This window comes from Sinocyclocheilus anshuiensis, unplaced genomic scaffold (genome assembly GCF_001515605.1).
Source record: "Sinocyclocheilus anshuiensis isolate Anshui unplaced genomic scaffold, SAMN03320099.WGS_v1.1 scaffold110, whole genome shotgun sequence".
NCBI lineage: Eukaryota > Metazoa > Chordata > Actinopteri > Cypriniformes > Cyprinidae > Sinocyclocheilus > Sinocyclocheilus anshuiensis.
The window spans coordinates 354,870-380,207 of NW_015544155.1; the positions used below are offsets into that span (position 1 = coordinate 354,870).

The 25,338-nt window shown below is 37.2% G+C and overlaps 1 protein-coding gene across 7 annotated transcripts in view; it reads left to right on the forward strand.

Annotated features, from left to right (window-relative positions):
- Positions 1-25,338, forward strand: part of LOC107695408 (protein AF-10-like) — a 50,251-nt gene that overhangs the window by 3,459 nt on the left and 21,454 nt on the right. For 5 of the 7 annotated variants that reach the window (XM_016495294.1, XM_016495296.1, XM_016495292.1 and 2 more), the window contains exons 2-10: positions 1,938-2,017; positions 3,700-3,825; positions 4,393-4,447; positions 8,918-9,027; positions 10,047-10,150; positions 10,391-10,484; positions 19,229-19,324; positions 21,385-21,697; positions 23,578-24,228. In XM_016495294.1, the coding sequence (XP_016350780.1) occupies positions 1,938-2,017; positions 3,700-3,825; positions 4,393-4,447; positions 8,918-9,027; positions 10,047-10,150; positions 10,391-10,484; positions 19,229-19,324; positions 21,385-21,697; positions 23,578-24,228 (1,629 nt within the window). The remainder of the gene's footprint in view (positions 1-1,937; positions 2,018-3,699; positions 3,826-4,392; positions 4,448-8,917; positions 9,028-10,046; positions 10,151-10,390; positions 10,485-19,228; positions 19,325-21,384; positions 21,698-23,577; positions 24,229-25,338) is intronic. The other 2 variants (XM_016495297.1, XM_016495298.1) reach the window with 2 other exon arrangements.

The following is a 25,338-nucleotide window of genomic DNA, read 5'->3' on the forward strand; positions in this document are numbered from 1 at the left end:
CATGCAAGTGCAGCTCCTATCTCTTTGAATGGGGAAACATCAAATTCTCCAAAACTGTTAGCCAAGTTTAAGCTTAAATTTCGTATTTGAAATCACCAATGAAATCTGACAAGAACGGTGTCATAAATGTTGTTTCTTTTGCTCAAATAGTGTTAAAAAAAAGGCAATTTTCCAGGCTAGACCAGCCAGTGCGCATGCGCAGTCCTGAGCGCACGTCTCAGAACGATGACTGTTTCTATAGCAACCGGGACTTCTAACGGCAGCTGCAGTGATGCGCCGACTTTACAGATTAGCGATTGGCTCTTTTACTCAGAAGGAAGGGCTTCGTTCTATAGAGCGGCCATATTAAGCATTACATTTCTCCCCATTTAAAACTATACGAGTGACAGGTCTTGGGTATTCTATGGTCTTTGGCGGAACGCACATTCATAGAGCAGAATATTGGAGCGTCACACCGTGCAGTGACGACGGCTAGATGGAGAGTGAAACCTGCGCACCATATATTTTCGGCCGTTTTTCTCTTTCGGCTGAAAACGCCATTTTCAGCGGCCGAAATTTCGGTGCATCCCTAATCACTAGTGAACCTCACTGTAGATAAAAACAAAATAAACTCATTTGGAATATTGATGTATAGGACCAAATTCTGTGGGATCGGTGACACAAGAACACTTCCCACAACGCTTTTGTTCTGCAAAGTGCTCATGCTGCATTTTGTTTTGTCTGTTCACTAAGATATAATCAAACTTTTTTTTTTCAAGTGCATGTGTTTTTGCAGTTAGGCAACAGCATTTCCTGCATGAGTTACCCACAACTGTGCAAAAATTACCCACATTTGACTGATGATTGGTGTTAATTTAATGCCCTGATGTTTTTGCACTAGGAATACATCTGACACATTCCTTAAAATATAATTTTTAACACTCGCATTTTAATCTTGAAACCTGACAGGACCATACAATCAAGCTGTTAGATTTACAGTAGTTGGAATTATATGGCATTATTTAATGACACATGTCGAGAGCGTATTATTGTAGCGCGAAAGCACATTAATATAATGCGCGAGCGAGAATCTCTCCGCTTGCGTGCGGATTTCTTTTGCTCTCGCACAAAACCAGATGCACTTAAAACGTGTCTCTCCTCTCACTCAAACTGTGCCCTGTGCACTCTCAAATCTCTGTGCTCATGCACTATAGATATGAAATATTTTTTTTTGTGCGAGAGCAGAGAGATTCGCGCTCGCGCATTATATTAATGTGCTTTCGCACTACAATACGCTCTTGACATTTGTCATTAAAATAACGCCATAGAATTAGTGGTCGACCATTATCGGCATCTGCCGATAATTTTTTCTGTATTGCCGACGTGTTCGAGGCGGGACTTTTTTTTTGTCTGATACGGATTGAAGTCCGAGATACGCGATCGACAAACATTAAACTTGTGATTTCAAACTATGCTGCACTTTATCTATTTGCCCACTGTCATATTCATGGCATTTTCACAGTGTGCTGTAGGTGTTACCTTGGCTTTATTAAAAAAAACTAACATCCCAGATTACTGAGTGCCATCTAAAATATGTTTATTTGACACATTTATTTTTCTATCTATCTATCTATCTATCTATCTATCTATCTATCTATCTATCTATCTATCTATCTATCTATCTATCTATCTATCTATCTATCTATCTATCTATCTATCTATCTATCTATCTATCTATCTATCTATCTATCTATCTATCTATTTCTCTCTCTATATATCTATATATCTTATATATACATACATACACACACACACACACACATACACATATATATCGGCCATCGGCCACCCTGCTCTCTAAGATAGCAGCATTGGCTGTCAAAAAAAACAATATTGGTCGACCACTAGTTGGAAGCAAGTCCCTTCAACTCATCTGTCCTTCATTCCTGTTGTTTCAGCCTGCTATGGTATTGTCCAAGTCCCCACAGGCCCCTGGTTCTGCAGGAAATGTGAATCACAGGAACGTGCTGCCAGGGTGGTGAGTTTCCTCATCTTTATATAAATCTTTCAGGCTATCTGTTTTGCTGAAGTCCAGATCTCCTTCCACTTTTGTATATTGTGGGTTTGTTTGCAGTTTCCATTTGACAGATGATATTATTTATAATTGATACTTTGAACTGGTCTTACAGATTTCACTTCAAAAGCTTTGGTAGCCAGCATGAGGGACATATTATAATAAACAGGGTAGAAGGCCAGACAGGCATTCAGTGAAATTCCCTGTGATCAGACAGTTCAAAGTATGCATGGACAAACTTCATCCTTTCTGAAGTTTTGTCCATGAGCTATTGCTAGTTCACCCAAAAATGAAAAAATAAGTCTTAATTTACTCACCCTTGTGTTCATCTTTCTTTTTCAGACCACAAAAGGAGAAATTTTAAGAATTGTCCCTCTCACACTCATCCATAAAATATCAATGAATAGCGACCCAAAAGTATCACAGAATGGTCCCATGCGACACATGCCTTTTAGTCTGAGTGTTTTGGGGATATAAAAGTTTGGTGAAAACAAACCAAAATTTTATGCATTATTTAAAGGGGTCATATGATGTTGCTAAAAAGAACATTATTTTGTGTATTTGGTGTATTGAAATGTGTTTATGCGGTTTAAGGTTCAAAAAACACATTTTCCACATACTGTACATTATTGTTTCTCCTCTATGCCCCGCCTTTCTGAAACGCGTCGATTTTTACAAAGCTCATCGGTCTGAAAAGCGAGGTGAAAATGGCAGATATCGGCCGATATATCGGTCGACCACTAATTAGCATTGGATTATAAATATCCTTTTTTATTATGAAAATACCAGAGATGGCTTGACGCACCATAAACCATATATTGTCACAGTTGTGTGTTTATTGTCCTCATGTTTCATCATCAAAGCATTTCTATCTTCTTTTTACTCAGCTACAGCGATGGCTGGATGCCTTTGTCCATATTAGGCATTTCCAGGAACTTCATGAGTTTTATTACTTCTGTGATGCATGTTTGGGGTTTCTGCGTGAGGGTGCCGCCTGGCTACGAGTATGAATGAAACAGATAGTGTGCTAGCACTCAGTAATGCTTATTCTATCCTATTTGGGGTAAAAATAGGGAAGAAATTTCAATTAAACGCATGATAATCCACACTTTTTGTAAGTGTACAGAAGTTGTTGTTTTTTTGTTAATTTGTAAATTGTGCAGTCCTACTTTAATGTCATCCACTGTTGTTTTGTGGCTCTTTTTTTAATGTATTGGTTCAGGCACCATTTAGGCACCGGTACCATTTTAAAAGTATTGATTTGGCACCGGTATCGTAAAAAACAAAACAAATGATACCCAACCCTAGTCACAAGAAGGGGAAACTTGTTACAGCTCATTACATTTTTCAATGCCAACTGCTCTCAGTCTGAAAATAAACAGGACTTCCCTATTATTATCCACTGGTTTGTCATGTAATATTTTTGTGGCCTTTTTGCCGCTTCTAGCCAAGATTTGTGAAAATCATAGCTTGCACTATCAGAAAGATTTCTTACTGGAGCATTTTTAAAACTTTAAGCCTTTTTTTGTATTCCCAAAGCGTAATTATGAAACCAAATTTCTACATTTGTCCTCATTCCTCCACTTACTACAAATAAGCCAATTTTTTCCCCATTTGTGCCCTGCTCTGCCACTTTATTCCCAAAGATTAAAGGGTGGAGGGGGAGAAAGCCGAGCTGGCAGACCCCTGAAGAAGGAGGACTGTCCACCACCTGTAACAAAGAGGATGAGGACAGCAGACTGAGCAGAAGTTTAAAAACTTTGAACATAGTGGTATGTGGCAAGTAACGGCATGGTTCCAAGCACAATGTTTTGCCCCAATATCTAACCCTATTCAAGGCTTTAAAGATGAGTGAAATGTCATAGTATTTATGCATGATATGCTGTGTAATAGACCATGTGTCAGTGCCCATTTCTTGAGGACACTTTCAACCCTCTCTATTGTTTTTGTTGTTCAAAAGGGGTAGTAGCTGTCTTTATTCAATAATTCATCTCATATTCACACTGTTTTATTTTCTTGTCCTGTCATTCATTTCAGAAAAATGTTGTCTAAACCTGTTTTTCTCCTATAGCAGAACAGGTCCTATTTTATTCTTGAATACAGAAGCAGCTCTTCAGGGATGTTTTCCCGCTCCAGTCAACTATCAAAGGCTTTTGTCTACAGTTTCATTGATGCTCTGTTCTCTAGTTTAAAGGGAAAAAAATGATGTCTAACCCTTAAACTCTGCTTTAATTTGACGTCCATGTCAGAAGTAGAGTTCCTGAAAGCCTTCAGAGCTGTGTCTGGTCTGCAGATGGTCAGATGGAGTGTGGATTCATGTATTTCTCTTCTTTTCACAGAGGTGCGAGCTGTGTCCCCACAAAGATGGAGCACTGAAACGAACAGATAATGGAGGTAAGACATCTAACTTTATGCTGACTGTTTGTATTTTGCACTTGTTCTGAGGAAAAACATCTCTAGCATTAGGCCTACTCTAAATGTTGTAGACAAGAATAGACTGCAGTCACTCTGTAGCTAAATATAGGCCAGTAGCGTAAAGGATGTTAGACACCGCAGCCATTGGTAACACATATGTGATGCTGTGCACGGTTTTGTACTGCTCTGTATTTTGCTTTAAGGTTTTGATGGTTGAGTGTGTTTAACAGATAAAATATTTGATAAAATCTTTGAAAAATAAACCATTTGATGGGTTAACAATTATGTGGGACGTTTATTATTACCTCCACAACAAGAAAATTGTCATTGTTTTCAAATGGGGTAAGTCAGCCCAGAGGTGATAAAATGATGAAAGCTCTTGAGAGGAACATATGCTCTGATGAGGATGACACCTTTCTATTTTTACTCGACTAATGAAAGTCATTGTAAAAAAAACAAAACAATGCAGTGCATTGATTTCCTCTTGTATGGAGTATTTCACTGCTATCCAGTTTTAATTATCACAGAGACGTTGCTGTAAAAAGGGTTTAATACCATATCTCATCAATAAGCTGTTAATTAGTCAAAAATATCTTCATCTCACCTCAACAAATTTAATTTAATTTTATTTGGGTTTCAGGAAAATATTGTGATGAATAAATGCATTAAGAGTTCAATCGTATTTTTTAACATTTCTTTTTATAAAATGCACCTAAACTGTTCAGTGCTTCCTAGGGCTGGGTATCGAGTTTGACACTTTTTAGGTACCGACCGAATTGCCTCGATGCCATCGAGTATCGAAAAACGTCTCGTCGTTTGGTACCAAATTTCGATACCTAAGGGGTTAATCTCATCAGCGTCAGTGAGCCAATAAGCCTGCAGCACTAGCCGGTGTGTTCGACTTGAAGCGGTGCGGCGCAGATCGATCATCTGCGAGAGCGATTCGAAAGCGCACGGAGCAGTCTGCTCTCTTTAGCTCTCGTGGTACTGTAATACCACAAGTATAGAGTAGCGCGGCAGCTGCGTGGAGTTCCGATCATATGCAGATGTCCGTTCATACTAACGTTACACGACCGAAAGCGCGTTTTATGTGACCATTCATGCAAACTGTAGCATCATGCTACATAAGACAATAAATAAGGTTTATATTCCACTTTTACTCAAAACTCACTTTAAACCACCATCGAGTGTTTGTAATAAGCCTAACTTCCGATTGCCGTCTAATGTGTGTTTTGGCCATGTAATGTTGCTGAAATTAAATATGTTATTACCTCTGAGTCAGAGCAGCGATCAGGGGAGAAGGGAGAACACAGGCAGGCAGTGCTGGAAGCTGCTAATGCTCATCAGTAAATCAGTGGAAAATATGATTCTGTCTGAGCTATGCGTTTTAAAACGAACACTAACTAGTGTAAATGTAGCCTAACAGATGTGTAAACTGAAGACTATTTGAGCTTTATTAAAACTATTTTGCACTGATTTATTGTGTTGGTTACATTTTGTTCCTTTGTGCATTGGCTCAGGAGATGAGTCATCAACAAGCTGAAAAATAAAACCAAAGTTTTTTTTTTTTTTAGATAATGTAATCTTGTTAAAATTGATTTCATAAAATTGGTATCGAAAAAAGTATCGTTCACGAACCGGTATCGGTATCGATATCGAACATTTTTGAACGATACCCAGCCCTAGTGCTTCCCACAGGTTTGAAATATACTTGCGGTGGTAGCCGGGTGGAAAATCCTCCTATTACCCACGGCACAAAAATGGTCTACTACATGTGACAAGTGACAAATAATGTGAGGTTTTTAACAATATTTTTATTTATTGAAATTCATTTTAATTACATAGGCTACTATTGCATTTAATTACGTACTCATATGATGCATTATTATGCATTGTAAATTATGCAAAATTACAGCATTTAAATGGTAGAGTTTTCTCCTTGCTTTGCTCTCTCAGTGAGTGGGACACAGATTTGACTAATACTAGTAAAATCTATATATTGAATAATGTGTCAAATAATGTTCTTTGTCTTTTCTTCCTTTGTGGAAGCATCCCAGCCAGAAACTACAATAGTTCAATATGAATTAAATGGAAATTAAATTAAATACAATTTATTGTGTAACCAAAATACCAATAATGCCCAGAAAAATAAAAAAAAAGTAATTATTAAAAATCCCGAAATACACCGGGACTCTTATTTTGAAATGTCTACACTATTGCGGGCTGTTCCTTCAGATGAGAGATAAAATAAGCATTCTTACAACCGTCTAAAGCATATTATAAAAAGGGCCATAAAGTAGATATTGTCATAATTCATCAACTCGAGTTCGAGTTTTTTAATGAAATCATAGCTTTTTGAAGGTTAATAATAAATAGGCTGTATCGCGATTTATGTTCTTCCACTAGTTTTCGATCACGGATGGTTTCATTATTTCGGGCGGATAAAAAAAAGTATAAGAGGATAAAAATAATAAAAGCAAAAATCTTTCTCCAAATATACCTGGGCGGCCCGCCCAAGTAAAGTCTATATGTGGGAAACACTGCTGTTTTCTAATTAACCAAGAGTTTTATATCATTTTTTCGCACATAATTTGCAGATTTTGTCTGTTTATTTTTTAAGTAATTGAGCAAAGGGGGTTAGGAAGTGTGGGTGTTTATCTCTCACCTTGTTTTTATGGGTGGGCGGTCTCAGCGGGGTCATTATGGGGCTGAAAGGAGTCTCCTCTTCTTCATGCTCCGGGTTCACGGCAAGGGCAGCTCAGAGACTGTAAACATGGCATGGGACACAACTGCGGGACCATGCCCCATCTTTAGGGCTGGTGAGCTTTTTAACGGCCATGAGGGAAACATCATTGCCCCAGGCTTATGGTTTAAATGTTTCAGACAGTGTAATCTCTTTTTTTGCTCTGAATTTGTAAAACCTTTTGAAATTCTTTGAGATAAACATTCCACGTTTTGCCATTATTTATAAGTAGGAGTGAAGATTTCTGAGATGTAGGTGTTCGTGAGTTGCTTTTAAGATATCTATACATTTCGGCCAACTGAGGAGTGAAACTCAGCAGTAGTGACCAGACCAGCACATGGAGAGGTTTTTACAGGTGTTACTTCTGCTAAGTTATGCAAACACAAGAATAATCCCAAATGAAAACATGGAATATACCTGGCCTAACAACATGTTGAAACACATGCAAGGAAAATTAAAACTGAAAAAACCCACCCTCTTTCCTTCACAGGGAGCCTTCTGAAGAGTTCATACTATAGATCAGCCTCCCTGGTAGTTCCTTTCAGTTTTTTTAATTGTTGCTTTAGTCCAAAGGTTTTCAGTTATTCTGACTAACTAGAATATGAATATTTGAGTATTTTATGCTCTAAAAGACATCTTTGGCAAATCATTCTCTTTTTAAGTGTGCCACCCTTCTGTCTGAGGGGTTTAGAAGTTCTTTGGGGTGTGCTTGGGTTTTATTGCCTGGTTTTATAGGCTTCTGCTGGATTCTTGGATGGACTTCAAAACAACAAAACCCACCTCCCTATCCCTTTAGGCTGGGGTCAAAGACAGTTCATGGGTTCACCTTTAAGTTTAGACCTGTTATTGTGCTCTTACGCTGGTTAAACAGAACTCATTTGCTTATTTCTTTAAGGTTAATTTCAGCTTGATATCAATAGCATCTGCTCTCCTCTAACAAACATATCACAGAATATGGTCATTCAATTTAAATCCTCGCAGTTTGGGGGTTTTGTGGTTAAAAGGCAGCTGATGTGGGAGAAAAGGTTTAGTAGTAGCCTGAAATAATTATATTATATTTGTGTAGTGTGCTTGTGACTGACACCCTATGGTTCAACACTTGGTCTAGACGCTAAGCAGGAGAGAATATGCCTCTGCCTCTTCCAGTTCTGGGTCTTTCGTCTTTGCATTCACACTCAGCCCACATGCTTTAATAAGTGTTTTTCACACTGTGGCGGAAGCCAGGCATGCCCCATAGGCAGGACTATGAGCAAACAAATGACCATGGTCTCGAATAAATTTGAAAAAAAACAAACAAAAAAAACAGATAATGTCTTAAATATAAGTGCCTCCTATTTGGCATTATCCATCTTTTAACATCTAAATTTTAATAAAAAAAATATGAATAAAAATAATAACTAAAACAACAACAATTTATTTAAATATTTTTTATTAATAATAATAATAATAATAATTTTAAATTATTCAGTTGTTTTATATGAAAAATCACTAAATTATATTTAAGTAATTTGTCAAATTAAGTAAAAAAAAATGGTTTCGCTTATCCATTTATAATAATCTTAATAAATTTAGCCAGTTTTTTTTTTTTTTATGCTGTTAAACCCAGTTCCATCTTCACAGCAAGTTTGCATAGAAATAAAGGAATAATTCAGTCTTAGCCTCTTTATTTAACATCTACTGATCATATGTCATTGTGTCTTGTTTAGGTTGGGCCCATGTGGTTTGTGCTCTTTACATCCCAGAAGTGGAGTTCGCCAACGTATCCACCATGGAGCCCATTGTGCTTCAGTCTGTCCCTCATGAACGTTATAGTAAGGTAAGTTCCCTGTCCACTGAAAGACACACACTGATAGCCTGGATAACAATAGGAAAGCAAAGGCTCAACATAAGAGCCTCATAAATCAGCTCAACCATGTAAACCGTATACATGTAAGGAGTTTAGGTCTATACTGTGAATGTGTTTTCTTAAGGGACTAAGTGCTACATTTATCAATCTTAGATAAACATAGAATGTTGCCATTAATTCTGCACCAAAGCTGAATGAATGAAAACTGAGATCCATGTTATGGGAATTTATACTTACGGTCTGAATTTTAAAAGAACCAACCAAATTTATTTGTCAATGGATATCCTCAAATACCAGAGAATTTTTAAAGTTGTCAATTCCAAGCCTGAAAAAGTATTAAAAGTCATGGAAATTGTTAGAGTGAATATTAAATTGTATATTAAATACTTGCAGGTGTAGGTTTTTACTACTGCTGGTTGGATTCCTGTGCATCACCGTAACTCAAGAGTAATTGCAAAGTCCAAATGTTTAGATGTTAGCTTAAAACTTTTTCGCTCAACCGTGAGGGTAAAGAAAACAATGTTCAATCAAGTACTAATGGGATATGCCATCATGACACCATTCTTTCATTTTTCATTTGAAAATCTAATTATGTTTTGTTTTCTATGGATGCCCTTCAACACAGTAGATAAGTAAAATACAATCAGTTAGTGTTATATGATTTGGATTCAGTAGTGTGTCTGATGACTTGCAGGACTAAGGAGCCAAGTTTAATCTCATGCTTGAAATAGTGGGTTTAAAATCTGGGATAAAATAGATTCGGCTCTGTTGGTAATTGAGTCCTCACTGTGAGCCAATTTAAAATGGCATGGTTATCACTTGCCTAATAATCGAGGCGCTGGGAAGGGCGGCTTTTGAGAGACTTGTTAAATTGGTAGAGCCTTCACGCTAAAACAAGCTGTGGGCCATGCAGCAATGATTATATACCATAATAACTGCTTTCTATATGTGAAGAGTCACTTTGGTGACTGTTTTTTTTTTCTATCTAGACATGCTACATCTGTGAGGAACAGGGCCGTGAGAGCAAAGCTGCTTCTGGAGCCTGCATGACATGCAACAAACATGGCTGCCGACAAGCCTTTCATGTCACATGGTGAGTTGCAAAGCCCTAATATTCCAGCTAAACGTCCTCATAAGCATGTTAATGTCCTTAATAATGCCATCTGTTAAATGGATAGGAAGACATGTTAAATGCAACAGACTTCCCTGTAATTTATTGAAACTGATATAATAATAGTTTTAATTAATATAAAAATAGTTAAATATTACAAATTTTTAATATGCATTGTGTACAATCTTTCTAAAGTTGCTTTTTCTCTCTCTTTGAATATAGCGCTCAGTTTGCTGGGTTGTTGTGTGAAGAACAGGGCTCAGATGCTGATAATGTGAAATACTGTGGATACTGCAAGTACCATTACAGTAAACTGGTAAGAATCTGCTTTTTTAAAACCATACTGTACTAACTATAACACCATGGCACAAAGCCCCGCTGGTGTGGATCCCACAGCTTTTATGCTTTTGATTGATGACATTAGAGAAATTATGTCATTTTAAATTAAGGCATTAATGATGTCCAGGCTGAATATAAATAAAAAGTTGCGGTACCGTTTATGTAAATGTATAGTATATATAATATGTATAGTATCTTGTGGCTTTCACAAAGATGTGTAGATATAGATGCTCTATTGTTCAAAAATTTGGGGTCAGTATGATTCTTTTTTTAAATAAAGTATACTTTTATTCAGCAAGGGTGCATTAAATTTATCAAAAGTGGCAGTAAAGACATTTAAAACTTTAGCATTTAAAATAAATGCTGTTCTTTTGAGCTTTCTATTCCTCAAAGAATCCTGAAAAAAAAGCTACGGTTTCCATAAAAATATTAAACAGCACAACTTTTCAACTGTAATTAATAATAAGAAATGTTTCTTGAGAACCAAATCAGCTCATTAGAAAGATTTCTGAAAGGTCATGATGCACTGAATACTGAGTAATGGCTTCTTAAAATTCAGCTTTGCATCACAAGAATAAATTATATTTAATACATTAAAATAAAAAGCAATTACAGGTGCATCTCAATAAATTAGAATGTCGTGTTACTGAAATAAAAGTTAATTTATTTCAGTAATTCAACTCAAATTGTGAAACTCGTGTATTAAATAAATTCAATTCACACAGACTGAAGTAGTTTAAGTCTTTGGTTCTTTTAATTGTGATGATTTTGGCTCACATTTAACAAAAACCCATGGAGGTGGCGGCGGCAACAATACTACAGCGAGAATAAAAGTTACGCCTTCTTTCTTTGCGTGAACATTTGGGCGGTGTTATGCAGATCTTCCCACATCGTGACGTAGATATGTGGGGGCATGTTAGAACGAGCCATTTTAGGTAGGCATGGTTGACTCTTAACTTTTATAAAGAATATCTCTTTGGATTTGAGACTTTAGTCTTTGCAACTTTACAGATCTTCTTTATGCACCAAGAGCTTGTAACACTCCAAAGAGAAAGGAAAAATTTTAATCGCATCATATGACCCCTTTAAATAAATGCATCCTTGTTATTTCAAAAACATTTAAAAATTCCTGCAGATCCCAGACTCCGCAAACATGAGTGTATATGTTGTTTTTCCCATAAATGACGTGCTTTACTACTGAGTTAGTATTTGATGGTCATAGTTTGTGTATTTTGCCATTAGTGCTTCATATACTGAGGTATACTTCATGTCTCTAATGCATTTCCGATGCACTCAAGCGACTGATTTTTACATTTGCCAGTACCTGAATCATGTCGATCACATCACTGTGACCATGTCATCATAGTTCAAGCTGTTATTGCACATTCAGAATCGCACGTGAATGCAACAGGCTTTCGAAAAAGACACTCATCTGGAATATCTCTCATTTCTCGAATGTCTCGCATTACAGGTCCAATTACAGCTGCTGAAAGCTGAGCTGTGGCATAAGCCCCTCCGTCCACCCCCAGTGGCCCCTGCCGCCCCCACCTCAATCTCCCTCAAACCCTTTAACCCCTTAATCTCGTTGATAATCAACAGCAACTCACTGGACCTTGGTCTGTGGTTCTCCTTTCCTCTCCTTACAGCATAACGGCCTGTGGTTTTCTGTCCAGCTTTGCTCGGTTATCAGTGTACTTGTGGACTTGGGTGTTCGTGCGTGCGTGTGTGTGTGTGTGTGTATGTGTGGCAAGGGTTTTACTCACTCCAGCCCTAGAGCTACGCTGAGCTTTAGAGCCACAGCCCCCTGCTGCTTCTCAGATTTGTGCTGTGTGTGTGTCTATTCTCCCACTCAACAAAGGCTTCTTGATACTGCTAGTCCTCTACAGGTCTTCTGAGTGAGGGGCCGGAGGCAGGGCCGGCGCTTTGTGATGTTCTCATAGGGGATTCTAATGAGTTGAGGATGGAGGGATAGTGTTGTTTATTTATGTATACACCGTTTTATTAAATTCAGGCATTTATGATTACTCTGATAGATGCTGGAGTATTACATTTTTTTTTCTTGTGTTGTGATTTTATGTATTTATTTATATTTTACAGATTTGTTTTTCATATTTTTAATTTGGCTTTTTAGCATCGTTGTTGGCTCAGATATATGAATATTTATATAATTGATTAAAAAAATTGTAAATGTACAATATCGTACAAAAGTTGTTTTTGTTTTTTTTGAAAAATGTATACTTTCAGAAGGGGGTAATAAATTGATCAAAAGAATGCTGAAACAATATCACACAGTTCGGCACAAAAATGTTTATTGAGCACCAAATCAGAATATTAGAATGATTTCTGAAGGATCATGTGACACTAAAGAAAATTCAGCTTTGCCATTACAGGAGTAAATTACATTTGATAATATATTAAATGGGAAAAAAGTAATATTAAATTGTAATATTTCACAATATTCATGTTTTTACTGTATATTTGATCATATAATGAGGCTTCTAAACAATTTAAAAGTTTAAAATGGCTACAAGCTTTTAAACGGTAGTGTTCATTTATATGAATATAATTAAGATATTTAAATATTTTTGTCATCTACCATTTTTTTTTTTTTTTGGTCAGAATAAAGTGACAGCACATTGCTTGTTTTGTTTGTTGTCATCCATTATACATGACAGCATGATGTTTCTGCAGGATGTACCATGTCTCCCTGTCACCATGTTAATGGACTGACAGCGTCAGCACAGTCTCTTGGTTTAATAGTTCAGTAGCTGGCTACTAACCCCTGACTTTTCCATGTAGGCCTTTGTTTCAGTGGGCTGCTGATAAACAAAGACCATTCTGTAACCTGAGGTTTTTATGTGGCATTTGTCGACAATAGCAGCATTAGTGACCATTGACTTCAAAAGAAATGAGGCATACTTTACTAAGATTGTTTTAAATAAATGGAGAAAAATATTAGGAAGAATTTAAATTGTGTTGTGAGAATATATCTATAGTTGGTCAGTTTGAATGTTGGTTTCATATAATGGCACATTTTTATATATCAGCCTTTTATATAAGATCAGCTGTTTCTGTTGGTAAGAGAATGTTGTTGATTTTTTTTTTAAATAGAGACATCAAATATTGAAAGTTTAAAAGTGTACTGTGGCTTTCCCAAACTATATTCCTGTAAGTAAAATAGCCTTGGATGCTGCCATACCGTTAAAATAAGCAAACCACCCGAAATATTCTAATGCAAGTTGCTTTTTGACAGAGTAGCTTCCCAAAATAGAAAAATATCCTGATTGGTTATCATGACAATGTGTTTTTCCTTCTTTTTTCCGTTATTGTCTTCTATTTGTTTCCTTTGTCTCAGTAAGGGCTATTTTCATTGTTGCTAAAAAAGAGAGAAGTAGGAAATAGGAACAAAAGATAATTGAACAGACTTTAAATGTAACTCGAAGTTCCTCTTTCACCTTTTAGAGAAGGAGCAAAGGCCGTGGTAGTAGGGCTCAAAGCTTAAGTGATTCTTATTTATTTTTAATTAATTTATTTATTTAGTCATTTAGCAGACGCTTTTATCTAGGAAGTAGTAGTGTATTCTTCCACTCACTCTTTGGATAAGCACCATGACAAGGAAAAGAAGGTAAGGCAGCCTCCAAATCTACCTCACTTCCTGCCATGTGTGATTGATACCCCCCTCCTTACGACTTCAGACTATGAGGTAAATGCACAAAACCAAAACTCTTGTTTATCCGAAATACGCACCGCTGTGATTATTTTAGTTTAAATTACACGAGCCACCGTCACCCTGTGCCGCCCCTCTCACACACAATTTTCATATCCCACAAAGCTTTTAAAGCCACGGGAGGGAGAAAAGTGCCTTTTATCACTCAAAGTGATATAGTATATATTCATAGAAAAGCGTCCGTCATGGCCATTAGTTCCACAAAGTACATTTAATCAGTATTGATAGGTAGTGTAGTCATTTGTTCCACTAATTTTCTATACGCAGCCATACCGAATGAAACATGTAGCATTATTAGCCCTCTTTGCCTTCCCATCTAATTCAATTAAGCGTAGGCCCTGTAACATGGCTTCATATCAATAAATGTGTACATAACGGCAGAAGACGATCTGTACTGAGTGGAAAAAATGTTTGATTGTGCCTCTGTCTGTATTTTTTTCTTCTTACTATAATAACGGGAGGTGTACTAATAACTCTAATCCAGCAGACCTCATAGTGTGAAATATTTTTCGAACACGCAGCCTCTGTGCAGCCATCTTAATCAGCGATAGCTTGCCTTATTTGTTATGTGTGAACCGGGTCATTAAAATGGCTCTGTCGATTTAACATTTCTTTAAATGTTTCGTCGTATTTTTCAGTTTTTGATGTTTGTTGGAAGAATTTACATTTATTTATTTTCATATGTTTCATTTATATTTCATTGTGTGTTCTGAACCTTTTTTGTCTTCATTATTTAATAATTCTGCTTAAGTTATTTTCTAGTGGTGATATTTTTAATTTAAATAAAATACATTTTTATGTCTTTTTTATCCCCTTGAAATGAAAAAAATGTAAATTCTTCTGAAACATAATTTTTTATTTTTGCTATTCTGCAAGCTTACCAACTTACATATTAAGTCACAATTTCATTGTAAAGTGTGGAATCACATGCATTTTTTTGTTTATATATATTTTTTGTATTATTTTGCTATTGTATTTTGTGTAACAAAACAATTAAAACAATTTCAGTCATTATGAATCACTTTAATGTAATGTGAAGCAAGTATTAGACTGCATTTAAGTAAAATGTATTACATTCATGTATTTAAATGTAAATTTGAAAGCTCACAATAGTCAGATGAACACTTACAGCAGGGAGTGGAGGTCAGACATCGAGGCTGTTGGTTATTTGACACAAATTCACTTATTATTTGAATTGGTTTGAATGAGTTTGCATTGGAAATGCATACCAAAATGGAGCGGATGGTGCTCTGTTAAGCTGCTCAGAGACAGACTGTGCAGCCTGTGTAATCTAGGTCAGCGAAAGATTAAATATGAGATGCCATTTAAAGCTGTTTCTCCCAGAATTATTCTGATGTTTAACTTCTTCGCCTTATTCTGCATTGAGAGGGGTTGATGTGAACAATGATTCGGGTTGGAGCCGTATTCTTGAAGATCGTGTTGTGGAGTGCTCTGTGCTTCGCCATGGCTATTGTTACGGCGCCTGATTTGCATTAGCAAAGGGGGCCCATCCCCCTTCTCCACATTCCCAGGTCAAAGGTCGGGGGGCTCAGATGTATACCTAGCTAATTCCAAACCCCAGGGCCAAACAACAATAGAGGCTAAAAGCTTCTAAATTTGCAGCTAGTTCAGATGTGCTCTGAGAGGCCGTCGAGAACGGCATCTGGGAATAAAATGTTTTAAATCTCTCTTCCTCCTCCTGCCTCACATATCTTAAATTCTGATGTGTTTGGGATTTTAGCTTTGTTTTCTAGATGATTTGTTTTTTCTTTTTTATTTAAACTTTTTTTTTTTGAAAAATGAAATGAAATGAATTCAGTGAATGAATTCAAAATTGGAATTAAACTTTTCATTATTCATTTCACTACATATTCCGTATTTGAATTTTAATATTTAGCCCGAAGCCTCAGGAGTAATTTCTTTGTTCATCCTGAAAGAGATTTGCTACATTTCACTAATCTGCTGAAGGCATTGATGAATTATGATAAGTGTCTTGGCTTTTTTTGCAGTGCCTCTTTTGCAGTGTCCTCTGCCTGAACTATTCATCTTTGTATAATTAAGATAGCTGTCGTCTTATGTCAAACTCTTGCAAGACGTTTATGTCAGAATTTTAATTAGACCAGTAAACAGCAGTTCATTACGTAAGCGTGTGCATATCTAGACGGTTTCAATTTATTTATTTGATGGAAATTAGATGAATGTTATGCTGTGTATTTTTCTTTTTTCCATTCATAAACAAAGCCAAGTAGCGACGTGATTTTTTTTTTTCTCACAAAAACACCTGCCCTGTCAACACCTTTAGGAACAATGTTATTTACTTGAAGCCTTGTCTTTGCATACAAAACTGGTTTGTGATTTTTTAAATAATGTTTTGTGATTTAGAGTATGAGCAAAGGATTTTTAAGCATAACAAAAACAGTGACATTTGGATATATGGATAGGTTGCAGATGAAAACCAATAGCATTGAGTATTCAATACAAACACAATCTTTTCCACCCACTTAAAAAAATTCCCAGGGTGCTTATTCAAAACCTTCATTTCAAGTTTGTATGATTTTCCTATTCTAAGAAAATGGCTTTTTAAATAGTATATGCAGGAAAATTGTACATGGCGTAGAGGAAGCGGAAACTCATTTTCATTTTCATTGAAAAACTTGAGCCTGAGGGCCTCTGGAATTGTCACCACCACTTGCACTGAGAAGTAGCGTAAACCGTTATCATGTTCAGAATAATTGTCAATTCTAACTGAGACAATGGCTGAAAGATGACAGAAGTGGCTAAAAAAAGATAGACGTTTGTATATCACTCCAGTGGGGAATGTGTAAATATTCTCTACGAATGGTTCTGGATCACTGCATATTTTTACAGCCGCACTCTTAAGAACAGAAACAGAGAGTTTGAAGGTGTTCGATTGGAGTGCGAGGTGTAAATTTGTTCACGCTCCTGCTTCTCGGGCGCAAATAGAGCTGTATGGAGCGTGGGGTGTAAATTAAGCTGCAGTAGACTCTGGTCAGGCCTGCAATGTGAAACCTTATCCATCTACAGGAAAACCCTTTCGTTTTCTTTACGTGATGATCTTAATGGGCAGCACAAGTGGCTCTCCTTGCTGGGTTTGAAGAATGCATGCAAACGATTGACTTGTTCCGCGGGGTCTTAAAAAGTATTAAAAGTTGATAAATCAATTTAGAGAAAATTAAGGTCCTTAAAAAGTATTAAAAAGTCTTAAATGCCATTTCCAAGGTATTCAATTTTGTATCATCTTTTCAATATGTATATTTGTCAAATAGTGGGGTTCTGTGTATTTTATTTATGGAATCCCGCAAGATTTGACTTCATCTGTTACGGCGCTCACTGACTGACTGCGCCGCTGCGTGATAGCGCGGGGCTTGTTGATCCCGCTCACACTGAATTTCTGACCACGCTCCCATCCGCTCCCGTGATTTTTGTGTCCACTCCTGCAACCATTCTAATATTGTATATAATTTTCGCGCATCAGGGCGCCGCTAACGATATGTGGGGTATTTAAATCCCCTTTGAATGAGCGCTCGCAGTCGTAGTTCACTTTCGATTTCGCGATCGTGCGCGCACTGTGTAAAGGGAGCACATCCTACGATAAAAGATATTTGTCGATGAGCTCGGGATCTGTTGAGGAGCAAATCCTCCAACATCTTGTCAGTTATCTCTCCTTACTTTTGACCCGTGATTAGTCAAATCTGACTTCTGCAGCTCGTGTTGGATGCAGGGTTGTTGTTGTTTTTTTCCACGAAATTGGGCTGCTTTTAAACTGTTGCCATGGGTTGATTTTCCCCAGTGGGTTAAATGAACACTCCACTATTTTTGAAAATAGGCTCATTTTCCAACTCCCCTAGAGTTAAACAGTTGAGTTTCACCGTCTTCGAATCCATTCAGCCGATCTCCGGGTCTGGCGTAGCACTTTTAGCTGCAGCTTAGCATACGTTACTCATTTTCCAACTCCCCTAGAGTTAAACAGTTGAGTTTTACTGTTTTCGAATCCATTCAGCTGATCTCCGGTTCTGGCGGTAGCACTTTTAGCTGCAGCTTAGCATAGATCATTGAATCTGATTAGACCATTAGCATCTCGCTCAAAAATGACAGCAGGCGCAATGATGTTACGCAGCGCCTGAAAATAGGTTAACTTCCGCCAACATAACCAACGTGACCACCTGCTTACACAGGGAGCGTGCCTTCCGTTGGAAGTGACCTAGCTGGGGACTATTTTCAGGCACTGCGTAATATCATTGCGCCTGCTGCACCCATGGTACTGAAATATTGCATAAATTGCATTTGGTTGAAGTGCTTGTACTGAAACATTTTGCATTCTACCTGTAATAAAACTGTGCTAAATGTTTTGGGCCACACTAGTAGGAAGCATTTGAGCATTTGTTTATGATAAATGTGCATAACAGTGACTGTAAAATATGTATTTTATGGATGGAAATTACATTTTTATATTTGGGACATGGTAATTGCGCTACATTGGGCTGTTTTTTTTACTGGAATGGGCTTGGGATGCACAATTAAAAGGATGTAATAGTTGTGATCATTATTTTACCTTCCATGATCATTCAGACATGATCAGGTGCAGTACTGACACTCTGTCAAGTCTATGTATTGATAAGGAGTAAGTCTGTTTATTTGCGCTATCTTACAATCAATAGTAAATGTAAGTTATAAAGTTTCGCCGATGTAACCGGTTAAAACTTGGAGTGGCGATGACGTCTTAAAATGTATGGAAAGAGTCTTAAAAAAAGGTCTTAAAAGGTATTAAATTTTACCCCATGATTCCTGTATATACCCTGTGTTCAGAATGAGACTTTCATTGTTTCACCCATTTAAGTTTCCCATCTTTCTGCCTCTTTGTTTCAGAAAATGACAGTGTAGGCTAAAGTCCTTCCCAAGCTCTACTGGCTTTAGTTGAAGCATTTGCGGTACCATCTTCATTTAATGTTGTTGTTTGTGTTGTTTCATCACAGAAACATAAAGAAAGAGATCGCCACAAACCAAAGCACAAAAAGGCTTTGGAATTATCACCTTCCTTGGTGCCAGCACTGATGGTGTCCTCTGAGAAGGTGAGTTAGATTATGATAGATGCATGAGTTTTTTAATTTAGATTAATTTATTTATTTATATATTATTGTTTAGAAAGTGACCAATATTTTATATGTAAATTGATTTCTCCTCTCGAAACTGTTTCTCAAGCGCGTTCTCTCATCACCGCTATGCGTGAATATGACGTATCACAACAACACTACAGAGACCTGAGGAAAAGCGGGGATTAAATTCCACAATCTGACTTGAAATAACCAAACAAATCAATCGGGGCTAAAGCAGTTCCATAAACGACAATGTAAATTCACACAATCTCACTAATTTGTGGACGCTTAATCTTAAGCAGATCTTTGTTAAATTAGTTTTATGGAACCAAATAATTTAACAGTGAGTCAGACTAACTGAAATAAGCCTGGCCTATTTGGTAAACTTGTTTTATGAAACAGGCCTAGAGGCGTTAGAAGTCAGTAGTCACATAAGTTCATTTATGATTTGCTGTCTGTCTGGACCAAAGAAATAAATGCGATCATATTTTTTCCATTGCATCGTATTGCATCGAATCGCATTGTGTTGAATCGGATCGAATCGAAATCGGATCGCACTGCATCGTAATAGGGGTGAATCGTATCGTATCGCATCGCATCGCTAGCTGCTTCATATGTATCTTCAATGTATCGTATCGTTGGTTATGCATTGAGATGCGTATCGCATCTGCCTCAGTTATGGAGATGCACATCCCTAATGTATATATATATATATATGTGTAGATATTTATGTAGACATATAGAAATGTACAGAGCTGGGTAACACGTTACTGATTCCAAATTACATGACAAAAATTGTAGTTAGTATCGTAATCCACTACATTACACATTTTAGGTAATATAATCAGATTACTTTTTGATTACTTTTGACCTAACTTGTTTATCACATTGTTTTGAATAGGATAATCTTGTACCATATTGATATAAAAATACAGAGGAAGAAAATGTATTCCATTCTTTGTTATTAACATCATGAAGTGAATTAAACATTACGTCAAGGTTTCCCAAACTGGGCTTTGTAAAGGAACTGCAGGGGGTTCGTGAGTTTAATAAAAAGCTAATAATTAATTAAATCATAAAAATGTAAAATTATAATAAATCGTTTTAATAAATCATAAATTATTTAAAAAAATAACAACAATCAAAATAAAATTCTTATTGAAAAATTTGTTTATCTGCTTGTCATGTGACCATTAACCACGTCAAAGAACCGTGAACATGCAAATGTGATAATTATTAAAATATTTATTTTAAAATCTTCGGGGGAACTTCAAGTAAATATATTAGGTGAAAAACGGTTTAGCTGACAAAAAAGGAATGGCTGCATTACATGTAGGCTAAATAAGAAATAGCATGAATTTGTGCTTTTTAATGTGTTTGAAAGACAAAAGCCTTCCAAAGACACAATAATACATGGTTAAATAACCTTTAATAATTAATGTGTTCATCAGTAGTTGATGCAAAATTGAAACTCTTCTTAAACCTGAACTGATTTTTGTAAGTCCAGTGATCAAATGCTGTGTAGCCAGCTGACTGTATTGACTGGTCTTTGTGTGAATGTCCACAAAACTGGAAGACTTTCTGAGTTTATGTAAGCAGTCGGCTATTTTAGAAAGGAACATTTATAAGATGAAAAAGAGGAATTAGGGAGAATCAATAAATTATGAATAATGTATTGCTATTGTGGGAATAATATGTAATCATGTAATAAATAAAAAAGTAACTAGTCTGATTTAGAGTATTTTAAAATTTAATTTAATCCAATTACAAGTACTTAATTTTTGGAATCTGATTATATAATCCGGATTACATGTAATCAGCTACTACCCAGCTCTTTTTATATATATGAAGGTTAAAGTAAATAAAATAAAATAAATAAAATTATCTTTTAATATTTTATTTTATTATTTAGTTTTGTATTTTATTAATTTATTTATTTTTGTCATTACTTGTTTTTTTGTTTGTTTGTTTTTTGAGTATTTTACAAAAAGTACAAGCATTTTTGTCCATATGTGCATTTCCCTTCTTGGCCACAGAGCTACAACAGCAGCAGTGGCGGAAGTGTCTCCTCCATTTCCTCCACTCAGAAGCGACTGGACGACAGCGGAGGTCGTTTCACTAATGCCAACTTCCAGGAAGTTCCGTCTCACTCCAGTTCCAGCTCCAAGGATGGCAGCTCCTCTGATGGCAAGAGCTCGGATGGCAAATGCAAGAAGTCCAGCAATCACAGCACCAGCTCAATCTCTGGCTCCAGGGGCCGCAAGTTGGCACCGGGCAAACCCCACGGCCCCGTGGTCACCACAGCGACGTCATCCACAGCTCCCTCCTCAACCAGTCCTTTTCAGCAAGGTGAGACTTCCAAACATACCAACTTCACTTTCAATGAATGAAATGAATTAGCATGTTCCCAAATTGAACTGCCAGATTCAAGTCTCGTGTCGACTTCCTGTGTGTGACATTTGAGTGAGTCTGTTGTGACAGGGCTGGATGGAAGCCAGAAGACATAAGCTTGGTGTGTGTGTGTGATAAGACTGTCGTCTGACTGGCTGCCGCTGCAATGTGGAGCAGCGAGTCTTTCCGAGCCGTTTGTGTCGTGGGTGGTGTCTCCTGTGTGTGTGTGAGTGTGTTTATGTGTGTTATGAGGGAAGTTTGGGAATCGGAGGAGAAGCATGTTCCCTTCCTTTCTGCTATCAAGCCGTGATGGAGGGATTGAAGCAGAGGTCACGTCTGGAAAATTTAGACTAATCATTAATGTGTCAAAGTACGGCAGGAGCCTCCTCGCTGGAGTTAAAGGGAACCTTCAAGGAACCCTGGAAGAAGAAACAACACAGTGTTTTCTCAGCAGAGCGCAATGAGATCAAAAGATGGTGGTGATTAACTATGGAGTCTAATCTTCTGCCTGGGAGTATGTGATATTGTCTGGGCTGTTGTGACAACACCCGACACAGACCCAGGTTCGGTGAGCCACACGACTGTTCTGTTATGCTGCCCTGATGTAATATTCCAAGTATATGAGAGATTGTAATATCAGCAATCTTTTATTAATTTTTTGTGTTTGACAATAACAGAGAGCAGTGGTAATATGTAAAGCTGTTTATAATGCCGAATATGTGAATCATCTTGTCGTTGATAAAAGAAAGGCGGATAAAATCTAATATTCTTTCAAAAAGGGTTTAGGTTGATCTCTGGGTCACTTGCTTAAATTCAACTCTCTTTTCACACATTTTTTGCTTGTCTTCAGAGAGAAATGACAGTAAATTTATAGCAGTGTTTAATCTAGGATCCAGCGATAAGATATAGCAGAACTTCATGGATGTGTTTTGGAAAGAATACAGAATACCGTTAGTTATCTATTGGTTATGGCAGCTGTTTGTGTGACATTGCTTTATCTTCGAGACGTGTTAACTGGCATGCAAGCTCTGTACGTGTTTTAATGTTAGCGGGAGGCTCAAGGGATAGACTGCGAAGTAAAATTGGGAAATAAAGCCTCAGCAGCCTCCTGCCACAGCTGTAAAAACATGCATGTCGGAGTTTCTCTGGCTTTGGTTAAAGGACGAGTCCTTGCCTGAGGGGAGGGCCCGAATGAACACCTAAATCTGGGTCACCCTTCTTGCCTGACTACATACCTGATTGTTTGGCTTCCCGCAAGTTTGACTGGCCCACCTAGGTGTGGAAGATGTCGGCATTGCCTGATTTCAGGTTCTGTAGGTTATTTTCTGGGTTTGGAGATTTAGGCAGCCTTTTTAGTTTTTTTAGTAGAATAACTTTAAATTGTATTCATTTTCGATGATAAATAAGAGGATCCTTGATAAGAAAAGGGAGAATCTTTCTATCAGTTCTTAAAACTGTTTGTATACATGTTGGTTTAATATAGTTTTGAAAATTTTCCATAGAATTTTCAGCAAAAATATACATTTGATTTCATGTGGTGTGACCAAGTAAAATTTTCCTTACACCTTACATGTAATAGTACATATCTTAATCGTTATTTCCAAAAATGTTTTAAAATGTATTTTTGGGTGGGGGGGGAGCTAAAAACATGCTTATCAAATAGGTGAAGTCAAGTCAATATATTTTTGAATAAATTAATAGATCAGGACAAAAAAAAAATGACTGTCAAGTCATTCCACATTTTGGAGAGGGTTTTTTGGTATTCATTTTGGATAACTAAATTAGTTATTGTGATATTAAGGTGTGCTTTTATCTTTGTCTTCCTTTTTCTCTCTCAGGTCTTTTATTAGGCAACAGCAGCAGTAAATCAGCCACTAGTGGGTCTGTGGTTCAGCCCACATCTGATTTCCTCAGCTTCTCTGATCCCAGCCTAAGAGCCGGTGACTCGTACACACCTCCATCCTTTAGCCATTACCACATGAAGGGTGGTGCAGAAAGCGCAGCCTCTGAAGGCATGGTGGCTCTCAACACCTTCAGCATGATGTCCCTCCCCCAAAGCTCCAGCTCAAGCAAGCATTACGAAAACTGTCACCCAGCCGGAGAGCTGGGAAGCCTGGCCTCGGCAGGCTACAAAAGACCCCAGCCCTCCTCATCCTCTTCTTCTGCGACATCGTCTTCATCTACTGGCGAGGATGGCGGGAAGAAGAAGAAGAGAGGGAATTGGAGGAACCGGTATGGACCGTGCTTCACCACCCAGGACAGTAAAACCACTGATATGGGAGAGCATGGGTCCACAATGCCCTCATCCACTTCCCCCTCGCCATCCTCTATGAGCACCATGGCCTGCCGCGGGAGTGCAGTCAGCAGTACAGGAGGTGTGGGAGCAGTGGGTGCTGGTAGCAGCAGTCTGGGGATTCAGAAGTCCCCATCCCTCCTCAGGAATGGAAGCTTACAGGGTATGACTGTCAGCTCCCCACCTGCTGGACCAGGTGAGCAGAGAAAAATATGTGCTGTACAATCAACAATAGATTTTAGTCAGGGTAGATGCCATCCATATTTTGTTTGTTTTGCTACGGTGTACTATCTTAAAGTCAACATGAAATTAAAATGGACCTTTTTATTGTGAATTATTCACCTGTGCACATCAGGGATTAGAGTGATTTAGGGCTGCACGATTAATCATATTTTAATTGTAATTACAATTTCTGCTTCTCACAATTAAGCATAGGCATCTATGATATTGTCTTGCTGGTTATTTATCCTGAAACGTTTATCTTGCATTAACAAGTTTTAATGCTCAACAAGCTTTAATGTTTGTGGTTGCCAGATGTCAAGAGTTTAAATCCCCAGGAATTTAGCGCTTAGATGGATACATTTCTTCCTTGTATTTTCGTGGTGCTTACATGAAACTGCAGTAATACTGATGAAATCTAAAAAAAAAAAGAAAAGAAATTTCTCAAAAGAAATGACTTATTAATATTCGTGACTTTATATAAGTCAAAATAATTGATCACGATCAACGAAAACTAGTTTTCAATGCTTAACATGAATTTAGGCATATATCGACTGATACATTTTTTTCAAATCTATTAATAAAAATGAACCAGTTTGGACTGCTGTATTGTGCATCCCTAGTATGCATTATTCCAAAGACAATGTGTTTTCATCTTTGCTTTCAAATGACTTTCATCTGACGTCACCAACCTTTCTTGTTTTTTAACTATCTGCCCTATTGAGACCACTTTAGCTGATCAAGTCCATTTCATTCTAAAATGCATCATATTACAGACTTAAAAAGGGTTGTAAACATCGTTTTGTGTTGACTCTGAGGTCCTTTGTTGCCCATGTTGTTGTTGTTTTTTTTAATAAAAAATAAGGGGTGACCCTGAATAGATGATGCTTCGATAGGAGGAGCCTGATTCGAATACCAATCTCACAGTCGAATATTCGCGGGGTGTTATGATCATGCCTGCAGTGCAAGCAGGACAAACAACAATGCATAATATTAATAATGCAACTATGACTGGGATTGTCATATACATAACAATTATAATGAGAACACTATTATAATAAAACGCTGTGAATTTTTAGAGTTTAGT